Source organism: Trematomus bernacchii, unplaced genomic scaffold, assembly GCF_902827165.1.
Source record: "Trematomus bernacchii unplaced genomic scaffold, fTreBer1.1, whole genome shotgun sequence".
NCBI lineage: Eukaryota > Metazoa > Chordata > Actinopteri > Perciformes > Nototheniidae > Trematomus > Trematomus bernacchii.
Window position 1 is genome coordinate 12,427,623 of NW_022987698.1, and position 16,971 is coordinate 12,444,593.

The 16,971-nt window shown below is 40.2% G+C and overlaps 1 protein-coding gene across 2 annotated transcripts in view; it reads left to right on the plus strand.

Annotated features, from left to right (window-relative positions):
- The window catches only part of ephb2b (eph receptor B2b), a 132,044-nt gene that overhangs the window by 36,759 nt on the left and 78,314 nt on the right, over positions 1-16,971 (plus strand). For both annotated transcript variants that reach the window (XM_034138924.1, XM_034138925.1), the window contains exon 2: positions 12,084-12,163. In XM_034138924.1, the coding sequence (XP_033994815.1) occupies positions 12,084-12,163 (80 nt within the window). The remainder of the gene's footprint in view (positions 1-12,083; positions 12,164-16,971) is intronic.

The following is a 16,971-nucleotide window of genomic DNA, read 5'->3' on the forward strand; positions in this document are numbered from 1 at the left end:
CTTTTATTTTCCACATTTGCATTTAATATCTTTGAGACATCAATCAAAAGTATAACTGTTCAGCAGAATCACTGCATCAGTTGACAATACCTGACCTTTAAAAGATTTGTATGACTAGGCATGCGTCATTGCAAGAGTGTGGTTATGTACTTGGAGCAAGGTCAACAAGCAACTAGTCTTTGTTCATTCATAACATGCAGTACATCAGAGGGAACCTGTGTTATTAGTAAATCAAATACAAATATTTTCTGTGTTTCCGACTGCTTCTGTGAATTTACCGTAAATTATATTACAGCTCTCCAAAAGCTGATTGCATCAGAACTATAATTTGTTCACGAGTATGGTGTTTGCATCAATGATTCCTTGTAATCACAACTAAGCCTGAAATACAGACAATTATGAGTGTGGGAAAAGCTACTCATTTATTTAGATTTAGTGAAACATTTACAGCTCCAGATGAGGCACATTTATCATTAAACACGAGGAAGTCTAAGGATCTTTTTATTCTCTCCCCGAGCACTTGACCCAGAAACCAAATTTGAGGCAAAAAAAAGGGTGACAGTGAGGTGTTTTTTCAGATTTGTTTGATATTTGATGAGATGCAAAAGTAAGCACATGCTGCAGTGTTCAGTTGTCATAAGCAGCAGAGGGGTGTTGCTTAATCTTTGAAAAGTCTTGATGTGACTCAAAAATAAACTGGAATCCCACTTTTGAAGGGGCTTAACCCTCCTGTTGTCTTCGTGTCAAATCTGACCGATTTACTACTTTCATCAATCATAACTTTTTTGTTTTAGATTCGATTGCATTAAGGCTTTATGATATCCTTCACATTAGACATTTGAACATATAAAATGGCTGATCACCACTTTCATTGAATTTAGTCAACTTTGTAACACCCATGGTGTTCCCGGTCAAAAATGACCGCCATAAAGAAAAGGAATTAGTAACCATCCGGATCAGATAAAACACACACACACACACACACACACACACACACACACACACACACACACACACACACACACACACACACACACACAGAACAATTTGACCCATTTCCCGCTCGTATGTGCCCATCCCCCCACATGGATCACACCTGGCACACGCAATACATGTTCAGTGTCTATTCTTTGTATATTTACTGCAGTTTTCATGTACACCAGTAGTCTGATACAATATTTAAAGTTTGAAAGGGTGTTAAATGACATTTGGTGATGATTAATGGTTTTTGTGTTAATGTAATAGCAGGACCGGTCAAATTTGACCGCGAACACCAAAGTAAGGGGGGGGGGGGAAACGAAGACAATAGAAGGGTTAAACAGCTAAAGGTATACATCTGCTTCAGATAGAGGGACTTAAGTTGAGCTTCAAAGAGCTGAACATATAAGACTGATTCACTGTCTCAGGTACAGAGACTTAAACCTCCTTCTGAGGTTCATTCAGAACTAAGGTGTCTTTATTTAGTCACTGTTTTTGCAACACTGGTCATAATCCATCGTGTTTATATATTTTAATGTTTTGTTTGTAAGTCAGCTCTGGTTATCTGATGCATTGAATTAGTAATGGAAAGACAATGTTTACTTCAAGTGGTAAGAGCAGTTTGTGCACTTCCATTTTGTTTATTTTTTTATCTTAATATTTCTCTATTAGACTTATCTTGAGTATGTTGTTTTTAATGATTTGTCGGGATAAAGTTACCCTCATGGATGTCTCTGTGAAGGCTGGGTTTTACCCTTCATATCGCAACTTAAACTTTCTACATTCACAACAGTTATAAGAAAAAAATCCCTGTATATTTGGGGTATTGTGATCGAGACAGAAACCACATTAACAAATATGCTTACATTGTTTTTTGTGCTCTTACACTCTGTAAGAGTACAATACTGTCTAGGGCTGTGCAATTAATCGTATTTTAATCTCGATTACGATTTTGGCTTGCAACGATTACGAAGACAACGTAATCGAAATAAAACCATTATTATTTTTATAAAAAAAAAGAAAAAATGTAATTTTTTTTTTATATATATTTTTTTTAATTTTTAATTTTTTTTCAGTTGAATTATACTTAAAGTTCAGGGTAATCAACTGTTAAAAACATACTGTTCACATTTTTGTTTCAATAAATGGATGTTTTCAAAGTAAATGGATAATCGTTTTTAATAATCGTGATATCAATTATTGACCAAAATAATCGTGATTAGGATTTTTGCCATAATCGCACAGCCCTAATACTGTCAATGTATCACTGTCTAAAACTGCACACAGCCTAGTCCTTTACATGTACAAGTATACAGTAGGTCTTGTTGCCATAAGAGAACAGGTATACTGACTGTAAGGGACATTTTGTTCCTTGATGTTTTGAAATCTCTGTCGAGGACTCTGCAGCGCTCGCAGGTCAACAGTTCAACCTTATCACTAAACTTCAAATGACAAGAACCCAGGGCCGCTGCCAGGAATTTACTGCAGGTTTTAAAGGATCCTGCAGAGGATGAAAGGATCTTTAAAGGGATGTAGAATAGGTCATAAACTAGATTTGTTTGTCAGACTTTAATGACTTTACTTGGCACGCATTATGTAGGAGGATTTAGTTCGACAAGATATCAAGTAGAAGGGGAATCCTTTAACAAGGATATCGTAAAAAAACCATGTATGGCTATACAGAGGCACACTTCTGGTTTTTATGGGTTTCCCTTACCTGTAGTGTTGTTATATAGGTTTGTGTGCATGTCAATGGTCTGCAAAGGCTGAAATCCCAAGGCACTGGACATTTCCTACTGTAAGCAGATGACCAATCACAACAGAGCCGGCCAGCTAACCAATCAGAGCAGACTGGGCTCTGGTTTCAGACAGAGGATGAAAAGAGGTGCTGCAGCACAGGCAGTATGAGAAATATAAAGAGCTTTTTGAAATGTAAAGCATGGAGACATGTCACAGTAGAGGCACAAAATACAAATATGAACCTGAAAATGAACATAATATGTCCTCTTTAAAACAAAATCACACACACTCAAATGTATACGTTCAGCTTCTAACCAAAGTCGACATGGGAACTATCAGTCTCCACTTTATTCATCTCCAAAGTGCTTTTTCTTGCATCATATCCCTTTTACATGTTTCAGTTGGTGTCCCCCACTGCCTCAATTTACCCACAATTTGCCTCAGCTGCCAATCAAAACTGTTGGCATGGAGATAGTTGCTCCCTCGACGACCACAGACATCCTCTCATGTAGGACAAATACTGAGGGAAAGTGGGTCCCTTTGCTCCCACGGTTCCAGTTGAGTATATTTCAAGCTGGGGGGAACATCTTGTCTTTTGGGGCTTATACAAGCGTATCATGGAGGTACTGCTCCTACAGGGCCTGTCGCTCTGCTATTACCTGCAGAGCCTCGTCATCACAGAAAACAAGACACACACGGCAAAGAGAGAGTGACAGAGAAGAAAATTCCTCGTGTAAAGCCGGGACCACACAGCCGTGAAATAAAGGGATCCTTCATGTTCTTGCATGAGCTGTGTACATTTTTTAATCATCCACTTGTAACTAATAGCTTGTAGGCAAGTTGTGGGAGGCCTTTGATGATTACTTCCATCAAGCCATTAGCAATGGTATCTGAAAAGCTGTCACTTTGATGAAAAGAGATTTCTACATCCCTGTCTGACTTTGCTGCAGGTATTTCAGGCGCACACATAGATCAACATCACATTGCTCACGCAGCACTTTAAATGATTGGATGGGTGGATGAATGTCACTTGTGCGGCCTCTTTTTTGAATCATACGCATGTTCTCTTCAGCTGCTGCTTATAAAAATGGGGACCCACTTTTACAGAATTTTCCACTGCAGAATTTAAAATGTACTGATGTGTTAAACAGGTCCCGGTGGGTTGTCGGGGATTTGGGAAATATGGAAAGTGCACATATAAATCCTCCGGCCTGTGTTATAAGCCAGGTTTCTTTCACGCAGCTTATGATTGGCCAGGTGACTGTTCCCACTCGCAATTTATTGCTTGCATTGATGTCTCACTGCCATGAAATATGGTGTCACTCAGAACTAACTACATTTTAATAGTGAGGCTACACTAATGATACACCTACAGGTGCGGCTAATGGCAAAAACACGTCTCCGTGTATGGAAAGAAAAGCTATACTTTTGGATGATTGGCATGACAATGAACTGTTGTAATCATAGGTGAGATAAGACAGTGACAGTTACTGAAAAGTGATTTGCAGCCTCTCACTTTATAGTGGTTTGTTGGAAATGAATTGTTCCTGCTAAACTGTATTCTCATATTTTACAGAGTTGTTCGTTATTCTTTTAGTAGATTCCTCTATATCCAAATACGGGGAGCTCCCAATCCTCAACCCTTTTTATAAGCCGGTGTTAGTCTCACTTTATTGCGGATTCACCTGTTGTGAATATATCACTTTTATAGTCTTGAATAAACTGTAATGCAACCTTAGATCTTTCTAAAGTCATGAACTAGTTTGCTTATATTTGGGCAAATGCACATGTTATTTGCCTTAAATAAAGATAGTTTGTTAATGTCATTTTACTTGCTAACCTTAAGCAGGAGGTACAGAATTGACATGTAAATTAATTTTTCCTTCTGCAATAATACGATTCAGAAAATATATATTGTGGAAGATTCTGCAACCAATACAATATTTTTGTATTGCTTGTTTTGTACAACACATATTATATTACTCCGTATAACATCATCAAAAAATAACAGGAAGCCCTGGGATACAGACTTTTGGGCAATAACAGTCCAATTGGACACACTGTCAGTTTCTTGGTAATATATCTGGCAGTCCTTTTTGCTTTTTACATTTGTTTGGCTGTTGCCCTCTTGGCATTGGTGACAAGTTAAGTTGCACTGACTGATAACACAGCTCGCTGTGTAGGGATTACTGTCGTACATCCTGCTCTGCAGGCCCCTGGGAACGCCACGCTGTATCACTCTGTCAACAGTTACTGCCCTGAGAGTGCTTTACTTTCTGTGTGTGTGTGTGTGTGTGTGTGTGTGTGTGTGTGTGTGTGTGTGTGTGTGTGTGTGTGTGTGTGTGTGTGTGTGTGTGTGTGTGTGTGTGTGTGTGTGTGTGTGTGTGTGTGTGTGTGTGTGTGTGTGTGTGTGTGTGTGTGTGTGTGTGTGTGTGTGTGTGTGTGTGTGTGTGTGTGTGTGTGTGTGTGTGTGTGTGTGTGTGTGTGTGTGTGTGTGTGTGTGTGTGTGTGTGTGTGTGTGTGTGTGTGTGTGTGTGTGTGTGTGTGTGTGTGTGTGTGTGTGTGTGTGTGTGTGTGTGTGTGTGGTACCGTATTTCACACTGCACCATCCTCTGCCAAAATCAACTACCCAGTTTTCCCCCCCAACGTTCCTTGCCTCGCAGCGCAGCCCTCATGAGGCGGGGCTGAACTATTGGCCCTACCTCATCGCTTCCCAAAACACCTACATCAGCATCATCCCAACCTGCCTTTTCAGGACCCAACAATAAACTCCACGCCACATAAATCTCCCCAATAGAGTGATGTCTCACCAATGACACATCGAGCAGAGCACTGGATATCCAAAGCTGCATGCCAGCCTGCCTTAGACTCTTGAAATAAAATAAAATAAAGGCATGCCTCTTGGGTTTCGGCCACTGCCACATGGCCCACAAAGCCCCTGTTTCATTGTAAAAGTGGGATTAGGAATTCATTTAACACACAGGGATATGCTGTTATTTGACAGTGCTGGGAGCTCAGCGGTACCTTAATGGGCCCGGCTTGTGCTGACAGATAAGTTGAGCTGAGTTTCTCTGGGCCAGGGGCTCCTTCCACTTCTTCCCTCTAAATTAAACAGACTGTTATTCTTTGCAACAGGCCATACAGTAGCCTTGTCCATCATTACAGCTATGAATCATGTCTCTGCACTTGCACCGGCTCCCTCAGGGCTATATCATTGCCATGCCCCTAATCTGGGCAGATTTCCGTGCCGGGTCCACTATATAGGGTTCTGTTTTTAGCACAATGAACAGCTTGCTCATGTTACTCTGCAACTGCCCTGCAGACCACAGTCTTCCCACATTTGCCCGTCAAATAATATGGTTTCAGGTGTTTGGTGAAATGCAAGTAAATGCACATTCGCCCTTCAGCGGTGATTCAACTGAACTCTACCCAGCAGGGCTTTTATGTGGAGGATGTTTAGCTGCTTTTTAGCCCTGTTAGCTGACATTATCACTGCCATTGAAAGCACCATATGTGGTTTATGTCGATGTTAAATTAAATGTTAAGGGATTTGTTATAGCGAGAGGCAAGACTACATTTCCGCTGGCTAAAAATATACAAACAAGTCGTGGCTCGAAGCTGCTTCACGCTGGTTTGGAGGTCAATTGCTTCTTCAAAACACCCCTATTAAACTCTGAAGACACTGAATATCAGTTTCTTATACAATTGGTAAATTATATTTGATTCTGGTCTGAACTGCCATGTCAAAGTCATTTGCCTACAGGGCTTTTCCTCAATAGTGATTGCTGAATCAGATTCATCACACTGAGAAAAAAAGAGCCTGGGAAAATATCCCAAGTCAGCAATTTACCAATAGGATTACACTCACACAAGCAGATAGCAGCATGTATGCACTTGTGATCACAAGTGTGGAGATCGGCACTTGTTGCGTTTACTGCCTGCGGTAAATGGAGAAGTTTGGTGATAAATTAGTCCTGGCATTAGAAAGATCCATATATCACTCATTCTGCATAAATCTTATTATTTAATAGCATAAATCTTAATCATAAATCTTTCTAAGTTATTGCCAATTCATCTGACAAACCCTGATTTTTATAGCCTTGACAAAAGCACCGGTGTAAACCAACTGCACACACCGAGATAAATAGTTGCAGAACAAAAAATAGAACGAAAGTCAGTGTGAATACATTTTAAACACAGGGAACAAAACATCATACACAGCATGTTAAGAGACACTCTCTGTGTATCCCGTGTTGCGTTCACTTATTAATTCAGAAACACAACGGCTTGTAAATAACTTTCAACTTGAAGCCTTTGTATCTGCCTGTGTAACATGTTTATTTTCTTACTCGCTGCCGTTGTTCGAGCTGAAATGTCTATTCCTGTGAACAGCTCTTCTCTGTATCCCTCATTGAAAATGCTGTTGCTTTCTTTAGAAAGCCGAGATGCAGCACTGACCCCTCTTAGAGAAAAGAGTGTTGTTGTAGGAGTAGGGCCCCCCCCCCTCGTCCTCTCCTCTCCCTCCCGCCTGTCACTTAAGACAGCCTCTCACTGGAGAGCGCTCTCTCAGATCAGCACTAAACTCTCTCCTTAGTCTCAGGAAGTGTTGGAGGAAGCACTCTGCCTCGTAGGCTTTTCTTAGACGCCTAGGTCTCATTGCATATTCATAGCCCTCCACAGTCGAGGGTATCAAGTTTAAAAAAAGAAAGACACTGAAGCGTTAATTATTCACAGTGAAATGGTGAAACACTCTGTAATTTTTAGAAAATATATTAAGGCTTGCACATACATTTTTGATGTTTAAAAACATGTCCTTGTTGGCGTAGATTTGGAATGATTGCTGACTGCCAACATGGAGGCCATTTTCCCATGAGCTCAATTGTTTAAACACTTTTATGCATCGCTCTCCATTGCCACACAAATAATGCAAAGACAACTGCAGTAAGTGGGGAATTAAGAGGCTACAATGTGCCGTCAGATCTTAGCGCAGTGGATGTATCCTCCTAAACATCACGCTCTGCATATCCGTTACACTGCAAACAGGGTTGCACACATTACACTTTATTTTAAGCATGAGCAGACTACGAGCACAATAATCTAAATTATGGAAAATAAGCTATAAAAAACTACACATTTGTTGTGTTTAGTATGATAAACCACAACATGTAATAGCTACAATAATAGTAAGATGTCTTTTGTTGAACAGAACTCATAAAACATCTTGAAACTAAACCGAAAAGTTGGTTAAACATGCAAATACTTCAAAGTAAGTAAAAGGGTAGGATTTTCACCAGTTTTGTTGGCAATATATACATCTTTAATATTGTTGAATAAACACCGATAATAAGTCCCTATACAAAGCGACAGTATATGCTTTTATAAAAAGTCATCAAGAATATTTAAAACTTTTTTTTTTTTTTTTTTAAAGCGACAGTATATGCTTTTATAAAAAGTCATCAAGAATATTTAAAACTTTTTTTTTTTTTTTTTAAATACTTTTTGTAAGTCTTCCAAATCCCCAAACAATTAAGAGGCCAACTGCTAACTCAATTTCAACTCCACCTTCAGGTGCTCGGGGAACTGGTTGTAAAAGCTGGACAGAGAAAAGAAAACATTTCATGGGCAACACAGGGAGAAATGTTACTGTGGTGTAATGGTTTAAAATACCATCTGGTTTAAACCTCACGGGGCAGAAACAAAAGTCTAATTAATTACATCTGGTACAATATATCAACTTATAATATACTGTGTAATGTATACATGGTACATCCCAGTAGAAGTTGCCTCTGTGACAGAGCCTGTAAACGTCCCTCTCAGATCACATCACAGCCAGTCCGACGAGTGACACAATTCAAATGCTATGCCCACAAAACCCCAAATAAGTGTTTCCTGCGGTGGGATGCAGGCGAGAACCTCTGCGCCCTGTCCTCCTGCTGATTAATAGCCGGGGTGTCTTGCTGAGCGGCAATGCTTGGACACGGCTGGGGGTTCAGACTGCGAGCCAGGAGGGGCTGACAGTGTGAGCTATGTGCTGCTCTGCTCCACGGGAGGTAATGAATCGCTGTGGCTGCCTGGACTGAAGTGTAGACAGCGGGAGGAAGAAAAGTGATCAGTCTTTCAGGGTGAGGTACCCGTCCAGCATGTGAGCCACTGGAGAGAGAGCGGAAGGGGAAGAAGGAAGAGGGAAGAGAAAGGGGTAAGAAGAGCAGATAAATCAGGGAAAACTGTGAAGGGAGTTAACAAAGGGGAGAGTTTTTTTTTAATTCAACTAATTCAATATTAAAACAGACAATTTATACAGACGGCTTTACAAGCTTTCCTCTCTCCCTGAATGGTCTGCAAAGGCTAACATCACAAAGTTCAAACCAGAGGGAGTTTCACTCCCCCTACCTCATAAGCCTCCATTGGACCCCTTTGTTTAATTCAGTAACACAGTGACATCACTATATAACACTCACATGTCACAGTAGACGCACAAAATACAAATAAGAACCTGAAAATGAGCATACTAGGGGCAAACTAAAAATGCATAGTTTTTCCATAGCTTATAAAGAAAATAACCCTCCTGTGAGTTATCTTATCACATCGCGTCGCCACTTGTCAAAGCCCTAAAAGATCACAAACAAATAACTACAAACTTCCTGTTTAACAAACCCCACTACGTATGTACATAAAGAAAAGAAAACATCAAAAATATACCAAAAATGAAAAGAAAGAAAAACGAGTACAGATTACAAACGTATTCACCATAAGATCATTTGGACATCTTTTTTTAAAGATAAACCAACATTCTAGGAATACATATTATTGTTAACTCAAAATAACATACATTGTGTAAACTGCTAGTAAAAACATCCTCAACTTTGACTTGTTAATGAGAAATATTCCTTGAGAGCTTTGGGTTGAACCCATTTCATATCTTAACATGGTTGTTCTAAAAAGCTTTCTGAATGTTGGTTTTCCTAGCTGGGTACTTCTTGCTGTCTTCAATTAAAAATGTTTTTGGGATGTTTGGAGGCATCTCATAATGGAAACTGTTGTGAATCACCCGCTCTGTTTTCAGCCTAACAATGTCAACAAGTAACAGCACATGTGCAGCTATACAAAAAAAGAAAGAGATAGCTGGGCGTGACCTAGTCTGTGTTAACGTTCCATGGGGAAATTCACTCCCTGTGTCCCCCACAACACTCCTTATACCGCCACAGAGGAGGTTCATTATTCTCACTTTACTCCTCCACTAATTATCGTTATCATTATGGGGGGATAATTACCATTTCCCTGCCTAACACCCATGTAGGCTGCTCGGCAGTGAGTCACACACAAGGTTATCAATAGCTGCTCAATTGCAGTCTCATCTGCCTAATTATACGATTTGGGGCCTTGTGATAACTGAAAGAGATGTGGAATCTAGTATTATTCTCTGAGTGCTGGTGAGACGGGAGAGTCAGCACACGGCTCTGAAATAAACCGATGCGTGTGGAGCCTGTTAATTAAATGCTGTGGCTTTCACTGGAATATAAATCAGAGGAAATCCAGGGTTATGAAACAACTGGAAGTCTCACAAATATCCTGCAAGCTAGTACAAAGCTGCATGAAACTAAATCCTGCGAGATCTAACTTTAGAATCCTCCATCTTTGATTCCCTTCATTCCTCGCCTTGTTGTAATACATTTCTTGTTATCTGGTTTCAGGGAGCTCTGTCCTACTCTATTAGCACCAATTTAAGCAGTTCATACCACGATATTAATGAAGAGCCCACAGCAGCTTGCCATTGTTCAGCAAACCTGTCTTACAGCCTCCGGGTGTGACTTAAGCCAAGCTTAGTAGCCGTGTTTGTCGAGGGGGTTTCGAAATCCCTCTGTGGCATTTTGGAGTTGCAGCTGACGCCTCGAACCTGATGAATGCTCTCTCCATCTGCTGCAGCTCAACACCGGAGTAAAAAGACTGACACAGGCCTAATCAGCAGGAGAAATTCATTAGACCTGCCCTCTGTTACGCACAGATACATGAAGTCAAGAATTAAAAAAAGAGGGCATGAGGGTGGTACAGAGGGTTGGAAGAAGGTGACAGGATGAATGGTTCAGTAAGCGTGTGACGGACGTTTGGGTCTGACTGCTGGAATGTGTGCCGCAGAGGACCTCATGACGGACAGGGGGCATATTCTCTTTGACCCCAATTACCAGAGGTGTTTCTTTCCACTGGCTAATCCGTGGCATATAGGGTGGCCCCTCCTCTGGAGATTTTCTCTTCCAGCCTGTTTGTTTTCCCTACAAGTCATATGGAAGATGGTTGTGCTAACCAGGATGTGACTGACTCCTTATAAAAATACTAGCAACGTCTTTGCACCTAAACAGATGAAGTGTCTGCGGTTAATGATGTTTTTTTTTTAGCATTGATTTAGCATCGATTACCTGTTTTTATTATTAAGTGTTTAGGCTAATACATCTCTGAAAAAAGTGATCACCTTCAAATAATTCTCTCCAATAAAATGTTTATTTAAAAACGATGTTAAAATGCAAAACATTTGCAATTGTTCGTTCTTAGGTCACTGGAAAAGCTTGAACCATAATGTTTGCTTAACTTATCTCAAAATATGTATTGATTATTGACATTTTTGTAATTTAGTTATACATTATTATTTTTGTTTATTCTGCTCTTAAACGTGGGGTAGGTCATTTTGGAGAAACCAGCTCGAGTGCGCTAGAATTTGAAAGTACGCAGCCGAAAAAAATCTGCCACTTCCTTACAGAGCCCCTCCTCCAACACACACGAACGCGCACATGACTAATGAGGGCACGAGATAAGTTTGTGCACGAGATGGAAGGCTGACAGGCAGGTAGGCCTCCGGCTAAAATAATTGGTCGTGCTTTTTACAGCGCCACGGCAACACCATGTTAAGAGCATTCCATGGAATATAACAGAAAGTGTTTCTGAAGTGAATTACCCCACCTTTAAGTCAAATTAATTCAGTTTGACGTTTTTGCTGGTGCTATTGTTCGTAAACATTGTAGTTATTTTCTTTCATATCGATATGAGCCCCGAAAGACACCTTGCACAAAATGCATAGATTTTAATTAACTGTTTTTAAAATAGGGAATATGAAAAGAAAAAATGGAATGTTGTTGACAAACTGTTTCTAGTATTCAGAAAATACAGCCCCTCTCGCTTAAGTTTTTTTTTTTTTTTTTTTCACAAAATCACCTAAGGCTCTGGGAATTTTAAACAGACATAACACTATGTTCTCACATTTTCAAGATCAAGATATTTGTTTTACTAAAGAGGTTTCAATTGAACCGCAGCAGCGTTTTATATTTATGATGCCAGGAGATTATCTGACCGCCGTCTCTGCTTACTTCTTTCCACAGAGACGCTTATGGACTCCACTACAGCCACAGCGGAGCTCGGCTGGACGGTGTACCCCGTGTCAGGCACCAGTGACAACAGCGTAAGTGACACACTCTGCTTTGAAACAGATCAGTTTCTGATAAAGAAAATATCATTAATAATATAATTGCAAGTCATTGTTACTGTGACAAAGATGAGGTGTGTGGTGGTCCTCTCTTTTGTTGGATTTCAGAGTGCAGCTAATGTGTAAATTTGCTAAGTGCCCCATGCTAACTTTATTTCAGTTATTTAGCCAGTGTTTTGCTTTCTCACTTTAAGGTTAAAGATCAATTAGTATGCCCAGTCCCTGGAGTAGGCTAAATCATTTCCTCGTTTCTCTGGGGGGAAAATCCAACAACGGCAAAGTTAGACATGAGCATCACACGAGGGGATTTTAGGGGATTTTTGGGGATGTTATTTGATGAGGATTTTCAAGATGCTACCTTTTTGTTTTTGGATATTCCACAAAGACGTTTTTACCCCCTTCATTTGAATATTCACTAGCCACATTTTCTGGGTTATTCTTTTATGAATGCATCCAGTTTTCATTCAATCTAGCCTGATCTGAACTTTCCGCTTCACTACAAACACAGTTAGAATGAACAATCATAAACTTGAAGCTTAAATCTGTTTGTTCGCATGCCAGGCTAGAAGCTATGTGTTATATGGAGCCTGTTAGTGTTTGATGCACAGTGTTTCCATTCAGTTTGCCAGAGCATGGCCACATGCAAGCCAGGCCCACTTAATGTCAGCCAAAACCAGAGTCTCAGTCTCCTTCACTTCTTTCCTCACCACAAGATTTAGACTTCAACCGAGAGGGAAAAAAATGTTGTAAACTTATTTGCTGGTGAATTTTAAAAAACCCACTGCAGATTCTATTCAATTATTTATGCTTCTGTGGTTTGTATTGGAGACGGTTTGAATGATACTTTATCATGCTGTGTCTTTTTGCACTAAAAAAACAAAAAAAATGCAGCGTATAGACCTGGCCTCCAACAGTTCCACTTCAAAGTTGTTCAGCAATGATTTTGAATAACTTCATCCCCCCCAACCTGAGGGCATGTTGTCTCCTCCTCAATGCTCATTCTTTCAATTAATAGCAAAGCAAAGAGACGCCTGCTTTCCTTTTCTCTTGCCAGCTCTGGATCCAATGTACACAGAATGAGGGAGAAAAGAGAGCTTATGCACAAAAACCAACTCCAAAGACAGTTTACATCACATCTTCCTTTCATCTTTGCTAAACGTCGGATTCAGCAAAACATTCACTTAAAACCATTTCATAATCATATTTAAAACTAAATGGAAACTTCAGACAAACTATGTAATACACACAAAAATGCAACTTGCAAACTAAAGTGAAAATTAGGTGGAATCAAGAACTAATCAAGAACTTCATCTTTGTTCCCCGTGGTGTACCGCCTGACTCTGCGGTAGCTTCTCTTCCAAATGTGTTCAAATGTAGTTTCACTGAAAGACTTCAGCAAAAAACGATTCATTATCACATTTAAGTGGAAACTTCAGATGAAAAATGTAATACATGCAAAAATGCCACTTGCAAACTTAAGTGAAAATCTCCCAAAATGAGGTGGAATCAAGATAAAACTTTAAAGTGGACCTATCATGCTATATTTGAATAATATAGTGTAGGACCATACCTATATAAGGCATATTTATACTTTTTTTTTTTCAAAATACCAGATCATGCATTTTAGCCATGCCTCATTTCGCTCAATTTGCACTGTTTTAGCTCTGTTTTTGCAAGGGCTGATTCTGTGAGAACAGCACCATCTACAGGCCTGGCATATGTACTACAGCGTCTCCAGCGCTTTAGAACGGCAATGGCCGTGGCTGTCTCCTCCTGATTGGTGGAGTTGGCCCAATAGCCGTAGCGCCACCGTCCTGACGTCAGGACAGTGTTCAAATCTGGATCAGTTTTTATCAGATCCGTTGCAGCCCCTTTTTTAGAGATTTGGGTATGGAGGAAAATAGAGAGGGTTGTGTTTTCTGACACTTGGTGAGTTCCCTGGAACACCTGGGACACATATTCATGTATAAAAGACGTACAAAAGTGCATTTTGCATGATAGGTCCCCTTTAAATTAAAGAGGAACCGTCTTTATTCCTTGCGGTGCACCGCATGATTTTCTGGTAGCTTCCCTTCAAAATATCTTTGACGAAAGGCTTATCTACGAGGGCTTTCCTATTTTCTGCTTTGACTTCAGATAATTCCACGGTCCTTTCCAAAAAAACTCCATATGAAGTCATAATATATCCCTCTCTGAGTGCAATGAAATGCAAACAAGTCCCTAAGCCTCTGGATTTAGTCAGGTATAGGTTTGGTCTTATCGGCGTGGGCACGGAACTTTTATGATGATGTGGCTGAGCTCGTCAAAAGCACAGTCCATCGGAAAGTGACGAGTGAGAGCGATGGGAGATAGCTTGTCCCTTATGGCGCGGGGCGACAGGTGTGGAAACACAGCACGCTCTCCCTCTCAGTATAACAGCGAGAGGTGCTTTACAGAAGCTATTGTCTTACACACATATATGCATGGCTTCACGGGCTTAGCCAGTGGATCAGTAACATCCAGCAGAGCGCCGCAGCACCAACAGTTGGCTTTCACTACTCTGTACAGCTTTATGAAATATATCCTAACTTGACATGCGATACCTTGAGACACAATGGAAATGCAATCAAGCAACAGTGTGATATTAAGTCAGAAATGCTATGGCAGTTGGTGTTATTGCACTCTTTTATTTAACAGCATATTTGATATCGCCTATCACATTATTATTCTAAGAAATCTCTTCAAGCACAGCTGTAAAATCAACTCTCTACAGTAGGTTTTTCAAAGTGATTTGTGTCATACAGCATAGCTTCTGTAAATCATGTTTTATAACCCTCTGTGTACAGCAAGGCAGCTCTTCCTTCTAATTATGTTAAATGACAGCCAGATTTGTGTCGTTCCTGAGCCACACACGCAAGACATCTTCTTTATTCTTAAAAACTGAAAACTCTGACAAACAATGTTCTATTCATCAAACAATCTAAATCCCGGGCAGTTTAGGAGGTTTGAAAGCTGAAAATGTTTAAGATTCTGACAATAAAGCAAATACCTCATTCAGGTAAGAATGTAAAATAAATTAAAATACAGGGTGTAAATCAGGTAAAATGTGCAATATCAGTCAATACAAACGCAATCAAAATAATGTTCCCAGTTATCTAGCCCTAAACGTGACCCACAATTGCAACAAAACTTGTGCAGCACCTTTAACATCAGTCCACGTAAAGATCGTGTTTCCCCTACCATTGTCTTGGGGGGGCGCTGCGCCACCCCAACGGAGCCCCGCGCCCCCCCTGAAATTCAAGGTGTTTTTTTATTTTTATTTATTTTTTATTATTATTTTTTTATATATATATATATATATATATATATATATATATATATATATATATATATATATATATATATATAACGCCAAATCGCAACTGAAGTAATCTATCTACGGTCACTTTTCGCATTGAACATGTGCTCTTTTATTAAATAAACTAAACGCTTATGTTATTTATCCAATTTATGTGCATGTTTCAGTGTCCACTGCTTTGCTTTGCACGTCCACATTCTGTCCTCCGCTCTGTTTCTGAAGGGCGGGGCTCCGCTCCGACACTCACAGAAAGAGCGGAGGAAAGGAGGAGAACAACAAAGTGTAAAAAAGTTAAACAAATCTGCATTATAGCCCCGAGCTCTGCTGTTGGTCATGTAAATCCTGGGCGTAATTTCCACATGCCCCCCCCGCCGCCCACTGTTCAAAATCCCATTTGTGTCCCCCCACTTTCAAATTTGGTTATTATAATTGTTTAACCTCAAGCCGCCATCGTCACGGAGGAGCAGGACACACAGCCTGCCTAGTTGGTTTATTCAGTAAATTAGCTCAGGATAATCAAAGTTTACAAATATTACCCCCCCGCTCGCCATCATCGGCAGCACCCCCCCAAAGCAGTAAACCTAGGGGGAACACTGGATCCTGAGTTTTCAACCCTTTGACAGTCTTTTATGTGACATGGAGATAACGTATAGCCGGCTAGCATAGCAGGGTTAAGTGGTCAATGTTTCTTCTCAAGTGGATCTGAGCGACGCGTGAACATCAGGTCAGACCCCCTGACCCTCTCACTCCGCAGCTGAAGTAATGACAACAGCAGCCCTTTAGAAATAGACTTATAGCTGCAGGGAGCACACAGAGCTACCGTAGAGGGAAAACTGCGATTGCGGAGAATATAATAAAGTGTTGTGTGTGTGGGTCAGGTTATCATTATGGATGTGTGACAATGTGTTATACCATGAAATATCGAGTGTCACTTGGGGACACAACACAGGAAGGAATGTTGCACAATGTTTAGAAACAAATGAGTTCCTTGTGCTTTATTGAAGTTGCTGCATATTGTATTTACATTCCTCTGGAATAGGATTGAGGTTGTTTACTTATTATTGTGGGCATGTGTGGCAGACCGACATGGCATACTTTCTTCACACAGCTATTCTTCTTCTATACAAGTAATTTGTTAAACACAATTTACTGTTTTGCTGGTTTTAAGCGACCGCTAATGTGTGACTATGATTCACAATTAAAGTCTGTGAAATTACATTTTCTGAATTATGCAAAGAAACATGCAAACATAATGTAACCTTGTGGATTGAGGGTAAAAAGATGGAATTGTTCCTGTAGTTTCAGATGTTGTGCATTAGTAGTGGACAGTGGTAATTGGAGCTGACTGCAGCAGACAGCTCTACTTAAGTCTCTGTGTGTGTGTGTGTGTGTGTGTGTGTGTGTGTGTGTGTGTCTCTCCTCTCTATGAAGCTCAGTCTACAGCAGG